This window comes from Gavialis gangeticus, unplaced genomic scaffold (genome assembly GCF_001723915.1).
Source record: "Gavialis gangeticus isolate Ggan-Ray unplaced genomic scaffold, GavGan_comp1, whole genome shotgun sequence".
In the NCBI taxonomy this organism is placed as follows: Eukaryota; Metazoa; Chordata; order Crocodylia; family Gavialidae; genus Gavialis; species Gavialis gangeticus.
Window position 1 is genome coordinate 8,191,792 of NW_017728964.1, and position 12,570 is coordinate 8,204,361.

The following is a 12,570-nucleotide window of genomic DNA, read 5'->3' on the forward strand; positions in this document are numbered from 1 at the left end:
ATATAATGTAAGATTATTCGGTATAAATAATGGATTGGTTTACATTTATCATGGTTGTGGCTTATTACCTGAATAGTGATAGCAAACATGGAGAAAGGGCACTGAGAAAATCTTGACTTCACACTTCCATGAATTTCAGTGCAGCTAGGATTTCATCCACGATGCCTGCTTCATATAACTCTTACAAAATTAAAAGGCAGATGAGACCTATGATGGGGGACAGGGATTTGATACACTGAATACGCAGACGGATCAGGATGGTGTTAGAGCAATTGGATTCTTACGTTCAGTGTTTTGTTCTGTTGTTTTTCCAAGTTAAATAGTTCTCCCCATCTTTTCCCTTCACAATTCAGCCCTCTGGTCTCTCTCTCAGTAATTCAGTTTAAGTTCTAGTGCTTCTTTTTCCCAGTGTTTGACCTCTTTCCTACATATGTAGCTAGATGATCATAATGGTCACAGCCCTTCCTAGCCTTAAAATCTCTATAAATAAGTAATCTCTTCCCGAGATAAAGAAATACTTCAAATGACCTGTCTTTTTTTTCCTGTCAGGGGCCGCATCTACACAAGATGCTACTGCACAGTGGTTACTTGTATAAACAAATACTAAACAAATGTGCAGCAACCTGAGTTACTGCACAGTGGTGCCAGCAAATGCCTTTTTTGTGATGCTATAGTGCAGTACCCTAATATTACTGCACAGTAGCATTGTGTCACAGTTTTTTCCATGTGACGCTACCACACAGTAGTATTGGGCTACTGCGCAGACACACCAAGTGTTGCCCAAATTGTGCCATCTACAGGTATCATTGAAATGAGAACAAAGTAGTAACTTTGAAGACCAGCAAGAGCAGACCCGGGGGTGCAGCGGTACAGTCAGCACAGTTCCTGCTGGAGCTCCACACGTTCAGTGAGTTCTCTGAGTTTACAAGCTTATTGGTGTAGGGTCCTGCCAGAGCCCCTGCTTTCATGCATCTTGGGAGCCAAGGGGATGCAAGCTGCTGCTGCTGATCTCCTCTTTTCACTTTCTGCTGAATTCAGCTGTGGGGGGAGAGGGCCGAGCAGAATGAAGGGAGGGCGAACAGCGGCAGTGCTGACCCCCTAGGCTCTAGAGCTGTGTGAAAGTGGAAGCTCTGGCCAGAACTTGCACTAATAAGCTTGTAAGATTAAAGCGTTTACTGAGCATGCATCCCACAGCAGAAGTGTGTGTGGCCACATCCCCCTCATTTCCTTCATGGATCTGTCCTTGAAAACCAGCAGTAGAAAGGGGAATAGAACATTTAAATATGAGCTACAAATAACAAGACAGGAGAAAATACTCAGAAATGGCTACAATATTTTACTTCAGTTTCTATCTACTGTTTCCTTGAGGACACGAAGGAAGCATTCTATTATGCTTAGCCATATGAAAACAGAAATAAGGTGTGAGTGTAGGACCCATAATAGAACAATTACAAAGAAAATATCCAGCCACATTTAACCGCTTGTTTGAGACCTCAGGTAAAAAGAACTTTGAAGTATCCAGCTTTGAAAAGGTGTTTAATTAGAATAGTTGGTTATCTGCCCTTTGTAAATAGCTTGGGCATTCTTGATCTCCTGACTTATTAAATGTTAATGGGAATTTCCTATATTACCTTTTCACTGGAACTGTAATAAAGAACAAGACTGCACCATTTTGTTCTAAGTCTTTATAGTATATCCACAAATACTTGGTTGCTAAAAAATAAATAAAAGCAAATATATTTATCTGGAAAAGTTGTCCTGTAAGCAACCATTTAAACTAATATTTTTTATCTGCAGAATGTACAGAGACTAGCCAGTGCCTCTACAAATTTTGTCTCATTGTCCTTTTAGGGCACTTCATCCCTAACTTGTAAAGAACACATCTGCATCTAATACCGTCTCCAAGCCATTTCCAAGCTTTAATATACTTCATCAAAGGAGATGAGACAACATGAGAGGAGGTCCTTCCTGGGCCACAACTATTGTAATCTGGTTTCTCTGCTGATTGGTGCCCTGCTCTGAATTTGACAAGATGAAATGGATAGTTCGCTGGCCCCGATCTGTTCTCACTGATCATTTATTATGCTGGCTTAACATTGGTCCATCAGATGTCATTAATATAAATCAACAGTGAGTGAAGATTTTATACCAGCTCATGCTAGAGAGGGTAATAGAGATTCCCTGGTGTAGTAGGAATGATAAGGGTTGGTAATTTCTAGAATTATTAGTTCTTCTCTAAAATCTAGATTTTAGCTCCCTTGTGCATTTTGAATTAAATGTCTGATTCTGTTCTGTTTTGGTTTCTTTTTCTTTTTTGTTTTCTTCCTACAGTCTTAATAGCCAAGAATTAAATAAATATTTTAATATATAAAAAGCCTATTCTTCTCTAAGAGTGGACTGTCATATCTCTCTTCTGTTGGTTTAAATAGTGTTGGATTGAGCCTGCTAAATAGAATGTTAAAGGGAAATGTTAGTCACACCCTAGTTTTATGTTAGGATGTGAAACAGGGGAGTCATCCCCAAGGAAACTCTGAAGATACTCTGACCCAAAGGACACAGTGTAAAATGAAGGCATGTAGAAGAGTAAAATAGAAAGAGCCAAGTCCATCATAACTCCATAAGAGGTTGTTTTGCCTAAATGATCAGAACAACAACCTCTGCTTTTAATAGGTTAAGATCTTAAAATTCTGAAATAGTTTTGTACATGTTTTATTTCAAAATCTTCATTTTTTTTCAAATATTGGTATTCATAGATTATAGAGTCGGAAGGGACCCAATGGATCATCGTGTCTGATCCCCTGCCCCTGGCAGGGAAGAGGACCGAGGTCAGACGAACCCAGCCAGGTGATTGTCAAGCCTCTTCTTGAAGACCTCCAAGTTAGGTGATAGCACCACCTCTCTTGGAAGCCCATTCCGGACTCTGGCCACCCTTATTGTAAAAAATGTCTTGTTAATGTCTAACCTAAATCTACTCCGCACTAGTTTGCACCCATTATTCCTAGTTACTTCTTGGGGCACTCTGGTAAACAGCGTATCCCCAATCCATATCCATCCCCAGTCCATACGCATCCCCAGTCCATATCCCTACTCTGAGATTGTTTACTGTGTCCTTTGATAGTTTCAGATTTTTTTTCCCATGGGTACAATAGAAGCAATGTAGAATTAAGTTTAAACAAATGTGTGAAATGGAGAGATTAAGCTAAGCGATATTTAAGATGGGAAAGATTGACAGCTCTGAATTGCCATCTCTAGTGATCAACTTGGCTAAGCCTGCAAAAACTTGTTCTCTTTTCTTTTTCCACACCATTGTTGCAAAGGACAAGTACTTTGTTCACAAACTGTAACGCAGACAAGGTAAGAACTTGTGGCCAACATTTTCAATAATTTTTGGTGTCTTCAACTTTCGTCCCTGGTATAACAATTTAAAAGGCCTGAATTTTCAGAGGATGAGTGATCAGTGCTTTGTGAAAATCAGGGCTCCTTGAGGTGTCTGAAACTGGTCCCTAAAAATTGTAACAGCCAGAGATTACAAATCATTTTGAAAATCTCTTACATGTTTCTGTAAAATGGGAAAGCAGCTGCAGATTATATTGTCAATTTAATTGTAGGTACTGTATTAGGTGCTTTATATATTTATAAAGTAGAAAAAATTAATAGTTAAGATGAGATAATTAAAGGCTTTATTCTCGGGTCAATGCAGTTTTGTATTAATGAGATATTTTTGTCTGTTTTGAAATGAAGGGTCTCTATGATACTTTTCCATCAAATACATGCAAAACTACAATTCTTTAACATAGATTGTGTTTTCATTTGGCATACTTTTCTGATGAATGGGAAGGGGGGAGAAGAAAAAATGTACTAAAGGTGAAAGACTGAGCAGAGCGAAGGAAATTTTCTAATAATGAATACATATTAGAGAAGGTTTTCAGAGTCTTGGTTTGAAAGTTCAGCAAGCCAAAGTGTCATTGACCTTGTTCTCTATATCAATGAGTAGTGTGGCAAACCACCTTTCTGCATTAGACATACATAGCTTGTTATTCTAACCCTTCTCCCCAGCTTCTTGCAAAAACATATTTAGATTCCAGTGTCATGGACATCCAGCAGAAGAATGCTGCTAAAGCTACAGGGGGTTGTATGTCAGGCTGCAGAGAGTCTGTTTTCATGGTTTTTCAAGTTTTCTATTGGGGTTGGGTCAGCAATGGCAACTGGTTGTTGAACTATTGAGTTATTACAATGTCTAACTCTTAAGGAACACACAGGACCCAACACACTGCCTGGTTTAGATTTTTCAGGTTACATTTTCTTCAGATTATTGGCAACCTATTGAGATAGCACAGTGCAGGCGCTCCTTTTACATTTACTCTAGGCATTGAACTTTGCCATGAAGAACTTTTAATGACTGCCTGTAGCAATTGTTTTGAAGTTGAATGAAATCTATTTTCTTAGATTTTTTTATATGTGAGGCTCTAGATTTCTCCTATCTCTTGCAATTATGCACCAGTGAGTTTAGCAAAGCATGTAGAAGAAGAGGTGAATTTCATATTTTGGAGACCAGGTATCATCTAGGAGGGATAAGTGAACAGACTGAGAAAGATGCCCCTGCCCAGATTCCCCTGATCTCTAGAATTGAAATGGAATAAAACTGTTTTGAAAAGACGGAATTCAGAATTCCCCATCACGGTCAAGCAGTTTGCTTAGGTAACTGCCAGTATCACACTATTTTTTACCATTACCTATTCTTGAATTCTTTTTGTATTTGATGCTGATAAAGAGTATTTTCCCTTGCTTTGAATCTTTCCATTCCAAAGGCCCAAAACATGTCACAGACTGAGGTATGGTAGAAGGTAGGACAGAGTGACACCTTAGAGACTAGTCATTTTCATAGGAGGCAGCAGAGAAGCATGAGGTTTCATAGGCAACAGATTATATGAATGCACTTGCAGAAAGAAAGGGCTTAAAATAGTAACACAGATACAGAGGAAAGGAAGAGGGGGAGGGGACATGACAGAGAGAGGCAGAAGATGAGTTGAAAATGTCAGTAGGGAAAACCGATAGTTTCTGTCTAGACTGTATTTAAACCATTTAAACATTCTGTGGATGATTTCTTGTTCTACAATGTCATGTTCATGTTGTCTCTTAACATTGTTTAAGGAGTGTTACTCTAAGGTTAGTGATGGAATGAATGCTCAGGAAAGGTAAAATGCCATGGGCTTATGTGCGTTTCTGGAAGTAATGTCAAATCAGTATCCATTCATTCTTCTATGTATGCGTTGCTGTGGCAGGCCATCTTTGATGCCTGCCACTTTAAAAGGCTTGAACAGACTGTGAAACAGCCAGCAGGTGTGGTGTGGCTTAATGAGGCAGTCACATGACTGCAAGAGGGCTTCAGGATTGGAAGATGGGACTAGGCAGCCTCAGTGTAAACCCAGGTCCTCAGAGGTAAGCAAGCAGTTGCTGCAGGGAGCCAGAGGGATAACATCTCCCAGTGGAGCTGCTGCTCCCAGAACATGTGGAGGTTACGCATAGGAACTATGGGGATGGAGGAGGGTCCTGGTCCTGGGAAATGATCTAAAACTACACCCTGCTAGCGTTGGATGGTGTGGTGGGGCTTCCTGTGGCATGGTGGTCCCCAGGAAATGCCACACTAGTGCCTCCCTAGTGAAAGGTGAGTATGGGGCGCCATATAACCTCAGCCCCCACGATCTGGAGGGTTACCCTGTAGAGGGGACAGGCAAGGGGTCCAGGCATGTCATCAGGCCTGAGACCCAAGGGGCATAAGGGTGAGAGCCCCAGTGAGGGGGCGGAGTAGCGGGCCCAGCAAGGGCATGTGAGAAGGCTGCATACATTAGGATCTGCATGGGTGGGCCTGAAGGACTGCACATTGGCCAGCCTTAGAGATTGAGTGAGTTGTGTTTGAAGGGACCTGAGAAGGTGGGCCCATATGAGAGAGTGAGCGTGAGCAGCTCAGTCACCTGACTAGAGAAACCCTTGACTGGTCAATGCTGGGGCCAGGACCAGAACAGTCAAAGGGCCAGAACGCCCAGGGCCAGGGGCCTGGGGTTCAGAGTGGCCTAAAGGTGAGGCCAGGGCCTGTGTGGCCAAAGGTCCCAGAGGGGGCCGCTGCCCAGAGGGAGAAGGGTTCAGGGAGCTTGGCAGCCCAGAATGAGGGCAGAGTAAACCACCTAAGAAGGAAGGATCCAGTTGGGGTCCAAATGCCAGGTAAGCATAGAAAGAGATCCATCTTGGGGCCTGAGCCTTCTGCGAGGCATGGGACACAGTATAAGGGGAGGTTCAGAGCCGTGTATTATGTCCTTGGCATTGGGTAGTAAGCTGCCTGTAAATTCCTGTACGCCAGGAACTGTACAGCATTAATTATAGCCAGGATCTGTGGGGGTGTAGCAAAATGGCCACACCCCCTTCACTTGTGTGCCACATGTGCAGTGAGCTCTGAGCTCACCAGTATGTCAGAGCTCTGCATGTGCAGTGAGATCTGACCTTACCGGCTGATTGGCCCCAGACTTAGGACAGAGTCCCCGATTTTTATGCAGCTCTGGAGCCCAGGAGATGAATGTGTCAGCAGTTTGCCCTCCCTTTCTTCCACCACCTCCTGCCAAATTCAACAAAAGAGGGGAAGAGTGGTAGTGCTCACCCCCTTGTCTCCAGAGCCTTGCAAAAGCAGGAGCTGTGGGCAGAGCCTGTGCTGACCAGCTCAGAGCTCATGGCAGATTCAGAGCTCTGGCTGGAGCTAATCTCATATGTTGGTAAGCTCAGAGATCTCATCAACATCTAAGTTTGCAGCAAGGGTTCTGTGGCCACAGCAATGCTCCTCTGCCTTTCTCAGAACAGAGTGACCCCAGTCTGGGGAAGAGGGAGGAAGCAGCAGCTTCTGCAGTCCTCCTGGGGACTAGCAGGGCTGCAGCAGCAAGGAAGGTTTCCCCATGTATTCCCCAGACTTAGCTAAACCAAGTCTAGGATGGTAGGAGGGTCCCAGGGACCAGGAGGAGTGGAGAAGCAGGGAAAGTTTCCCCAGAATTTCACTGGAAATTGCCCCAGAAATTTGCAGGACTGGAAATGGTCTTTATCTGTCTTGGAAGAATAAAGGGCTCACAGAGTCAGGCTGAGATTTGAGCAAGTTTATGAAGTTTAAGACATTAAATGTTAACCTTTGCCCTTTTGTCTGAGAGCCTGTACCCAACAGTGTTCCAGATTTCAGAAGTAGCCTTAAACAGACGGCACATCTGAGAGCTGCTGGTAAAGGTCCGAGCATATTGGAGGCTCTCCAAAGTAGAAATAATAACAACAATAAACCTGCCCTGCTTTTGCTCCTCACTTGGATTTCAGGCTGGATATGGAGAGATTACCAATTCTCATATTCTGCTCTAATTGGAAACCAGGCTTTCAGGAAACAGATTTGGGTCTCCTATACTAATCTCTCACCTCATGACAGCTGTTCATTAACTTGTATTTGTAGAGCCTAGGGTCAGGGCATTTGTGTATAGAAGTTAAGCTTCCTTATCTTTCTGTTATGGAATACCTTTCATAAAGGCAGGATTGTGTTTGCATAGCACTTTGTATTTTTTCCATTCTTCTCTGAACTTCCACACACAGTCCTTACAATGCACATAGGGTTTACTTTATAAAACCCCAGGAAATACAAGCAAGATAGTCTATCTTGGTTAATGAATGCTAGCAAAAACCTTTGTAAATAGTTTAACTCTCCGTTTCTTAAATAAAAATGATCCCTTCCATTGAAGGATTAGTACTTGTACTCAGCTTTGTTGAAATATTTAAAAATTTGGAAAGTTAAATATAAAAAAAATTGGGAAGTAAAAAGATTTCCACTTTTATTTGATTTAAAAACATTTGACTTAGCATTATTAAATTATCTTGACATAATTTATCTTCAAGAGGAGACTGGATAGGCACCTGGCTGGGGTCTTATGACCCCTGCCACTCCCAGTGCTCCTTCCTGCCCATGGCAGGGCGTCGGACTAGATGATCTGTCTAGGTCCCTTCCGACTCATTGATTCTATGATTCTGTGATTAAATTTTGTCCTTAGGAGTCTTTACTTCATTGTGATTTAGAAGCAAATGATAGATGGTTTTAAATTTTACATGGTGAGCCAAAGGTTTCATTGAGCAAATTATTCCAGTTATGTGAGCTTACAGCTTCTTTTTCTGTCAAGTAAACAAGTCATGATTTCTTTGCCTTTTCACTTGTATTTATTCCTCACATTCCTTTATGACTTTTATTAACTGCTGGGAGATCATCCGTAGTCCTTTGCAAGTTTTCCATGATCAAACTGTGTTGATAAGCTGTGATTGGTCAGATAAATCGCATGGTATTGTTTCTATTTCCTGACCAGAAGTGTACATAGTTAGATGTCCACAACTATAGCCCAGCTTCTTGCATTTTTCAAAATTTAAAATGTTTCTATTACCAGAAGAGCTTGAAAGATTATATTTGGTTATCTTCATTTTGTGCAATTCCTTTCTAGGCATTAAAAAGGAAATAAGCTTCTTAAAAACATTCTGAAACTTATCTACCTGAGTTCCTCCAACCTCGATTTTATCAGGTTGTCTTACTTTAGTCTATATTCAAATAAAACAAACATATTAATATTTATATACAATATCATGGCATATATATTAATGCATAGCAGATAATGAAAGCTAAGTAGGGTGTGTTAAATTCTGCCCCCTACCTGCTTATACAAAGCAGAATTCTTTTTAATGCATTTCTTGGAAGGTCTTAATGTCATGTGCTAAATAGCGGCAACCAGAGAAGAGGATATTGTTGCAGTTCTAAAAACAAGACTAGTATTTGCTTGAGTGAACATTTATAATTTATGAAAATGGCACATCTTAATTTATTTTTACTATTATTTTGTATTTATCTTGTCAAATTCAGATTCCCTCACTTGTTTTCAAATACTGTGGCATGTTTTACTATAGACTGGGATAGTAGTCTGTTGTTACGATTGTTGAGTGCTATCTATTATGAGACCTTTTAGTTGCTTATAAACCTCTGAGCTGAAGTTTTGCATGCTGGGTGTTTGCCTCAGAAGGGTATTTGTTTCATTTCAGGCAAAATGGTTCAGACATTTCTGAGAATGAGGCTAGGGAAAAATGCATTGTTTTGCGCACATTACCTTAATTTGGTGACCTTTTACTTTAAAAACATCTAGTGTTTCCATGTGTGGAACAAGGACTTCACTTTTGGCAGGATGGGTTGCCTGCATGTTAAGGATGAGCCTTTTACTGTGTCCAGGAGGTTATGCATATTTGGCCAAATTACAAGCTTTTGAAAAATCCAAGTTCACACTCGCTCATTAGAGCTCTTTAAGATTTTAGTTGCTAAATTCCTTGCACATTCACCCTGCACTATGCATAATTTGGCTTGTGGATGAGCAGGATTTATCACCATTTGTAGCTCTGGGTTGCTGTAAGCTGTACTGAGTCCAGGACCAGGTGTCTGTCACAGAGTTGAGAGTGGAGAGGCAATCTCTGTTGTGCTATCAGAGCATGTCTGTACTGCTTCCTTGGCGTTCCCAAGGGTGCCACTCATGAGCAATGTCCATGTACCTGCTCCCCACTCTGCATGTATCAAACCTAGAAATGAGATTGTAAAGCTGCATTAATGGACCTCTGTCTCCTACTCTCTGCTCACTGCCACTCTTGAAATATCTGTCTTCACTGTGTTTCAGAATGGTGGCAGGGTCGTGTTCACTGCTTCATTGCCAGAGTTCATGAAGGCTGAATGGGAGCAGTAGGGCATGCCCTAAGGAGCACCAGGGAAACACCAGTTGGGCCTTTAATGACGCCTGCTGAATGAGCCCAGAGAGCATGGAGGAGGATGTAAATATAGTATGTGAGTGGAAGTGGGTTGAGGAAAGGAGCCTTGGAGAAGGTAGAAACTAAGGAGAAAGAGAGGGTGTCTTTGCAAAAAACTAATAAGTAATCACGTAAATTAAAGACTGTTTTGTATCGCTTGTGTACAGTGGGAATGTATTAAAGTTGCACAGTCAGCCTTAACTTGAGCATCTCTTAAATTTTAAATACTTTTTGCTTGTAAAATGTATTTAATTACCAAGGCTTTCACTGATGTGTGAATGTCTAAAGTTTACGGTGTGTGATTTATCTAATTTTGCTTTAGATTATAGGCTGCCAAGTCAAGAGGGAACCGCTGGAGTCTACTGAGCGATATACTCGTTGGATCAATAACCTGACACAGGGACAACTTCTCACACAGGTATCTTTGTTCCAGCTCTGATTCAATTTGCTGTGCTAAAGAAATAAGCAGAGGTGGATTTTATTGTGTTTTCTCATTTGCTTATGCAGCTTGCTCCCAATCTAAGATGGCCCTTGAGAAACTACGAGCAAAAATATATATTTTTTAAATCCACTACATCATAGTTTGAGCGTAGGTTATATAGTATTAAAACTTGATGTTTTAATTTACGTTAGTGCCTATAATAGGTAAAAATGTCTTACAGTTGTAGCAGATGAAACTATTTTACTTTAGCTTCCTAATATACCTCACTTTTCTCCCTGTATATGTGGTTACTATACCGTGGTTATTAACTATACATCCTGTCATTTTCTACTACAGTACTTAGAAAAGTTTTTTTTTAACGTACATATTTAAAAAAGAAAAAAGAAAAAAAAATTTTTTTTTGGGAAGTGATTCTTAGCTGTAAGATTATACCCTGATAGTTGTATAAACATATGCACTTAGTTAACTCTCACTAGAGATAATTTTAAAATGGTAGTTTTTCAAGGCTTAAACACTGGTCACATTATACATGTTTTTAAGTAAGATGCATCTTGTGCAACTGAAGACAGCAGACTTGGCTTAAAAAGAGATCGTTTCATTAGGCAGGCAGCCAGTGCTGAACTAAAAGGGACTTTGGCAAAAACAAGTTGAGTTGTGGAAGAAATCAGGCCAGCTTCTAGAAGAATGCTTGTGCTAACCAAATATTGAAAGGAGTCTAATGGATGGTTAGCGGAAGATCATCCCAGCATGCATTAAGAAGCAAATATTTTGGGCTTAATTGTTGTGGTGTTATGACAAGAATACATTTGTTTTTAATTTTGCTGCATTCAAATGGCTCAAGAAATGAATACAGTTAATATTGTAAACTCTGTTGCGTTTCCTATTGCCTTAGCCCTAAAGACATCCATATGGGCTCTGGTGTGGTAATTGTAACCCACAGAGGAATCCATAGAGCACTTCTTACAGTCTGCAGTGGAAACCATTGAAGTGCACAACAACATGTAATCACTAGTTTGAAATCCTGAACAGAGTATTTTGTTCTAAAGGATAGCAATTTTCTTATGACGAATAACTTACAAAATACAATGCCAGCGATATCGTACATCAGCTTGTCCAAGAAAGACATATGGGCATTGCTCAATTCTGTTTGGGAAGGGATGTGGTTATAGGGGTCATTTATGCATGATTGGTGGTCCTGTCTTGCAATAATAAAATGTTGGTCTCAGAGCATTAATCAAGTGAAAGTAATTATAAGAAAAGTCACCAGTGGAATATTTGGTATTGCCTTCGGGTTTGGCAGTGGGAGGGATTTATGGGTTGAGAAATACTGAATGGTTCAGAAACAGGCAGCTGGATGCATAGTCACAACACATAGTACTGATGGGGGAAAAAGGTTAATTGTTTAAAGACTGATCCAATAGCCATTGAACTCTTTCCATTGAGTTTGAACGAGCCATAGCTTTGGTTTGTCTTTTAATAAATTGGTCTGAAAGGCTAACAGTGTATTTAAGCAAAGGGCATATACAATGCATTCTTTCAAGTTGTGACTTCTGTTGATAGATTATCTGGCTAAGGAAGGAACATTGAAAATTGTATACATTTTTCTTATACTTCAGATGTGTCACTAACACTTTGGAACATTTGCTATTGATTTAATTGATAACAGGATTAGGATTTTCCTTTCTGTCTACATTTACCTCTGCTTTTCTTGTCAGAAATGCTGGGGATGGTGTAAATCGAAGAAATATTAATTTTGTTTTCACCTGGATTTACATGTTTCATAAAGAAATGAGAAAACCAGTTCAGATACTGTCTAATTCCTGGTATGATTCTGGTGCTTTCTTGTGGGTTTAACATTTCTTTGTGTGCCTTGACTATTTTTAGTTTGGTTTTTTAAAAAAAGAATATGATAGGGTGCAGATGGAAATGCAGCTCCCCGCTATAAATGAGAACGCTTTGCAGGAAGTGGTCTGAGTTAAAACGATTCCATGGAACAAACAGAAGTTCACTGTTGGTTCCAGAGGGGAGGGAACCAGCCTGGAGCTGTAGCAGCGGACCCTCCTCTCTCCGAGCCTGTCCCTGTTTCAGACTGGGAAGGGGGAAAGGAAGGAGAGGGAGCTCATTCAGTATTGGAGGGTGGGATGGGTATATTGGAACCCCCCACATTGGGGACTAAAAGCCCCACACTGAACTCCCTCCACTTCCTTTCCCCCCTCTCGTTCTGAAAATAATGACAGGCTGCCATGCAGTGCAGACAGAAGTTACAGAAGATGTTCTGTTCTGAAACATCTTCA

The 12,570-nt window shown here is 40.7% G+C and overlaps 1 protein-coding gene across 7 annotated transcripts in view; it reads left to right on the forward strand.

Moving 5' to 3' along the window:
- Positions 1-12,570, forward strand: part of B3GNTL1 (UDP-GlcNAc:betaGal beta-1,3-N-acetylglucosaminyltransferase-like 1) — a 417,067-nt gene that overhangs the window by 111,868 nt on the left and 292,629 nt on the right. For 6 of the 7 annotated variants that reach the window (XM_019502483.1, XM_019502489.1, XM_019502498.1 and 3 more), the window contains one exon: positions 10,157-10,252. The exons of the other annotated variant lie outside the window; for it this stretch is intronic. In XM_019502483.1, coding sequence (XP_019358028.1) covers positions 10,157-10,252 — 96 coding nt within the window. The remainder of the gene's footprint in view (positions 1-10,156; positions 10,253-12,570) is intronic. 7 annotated transcript variants of the gene reach the window in all.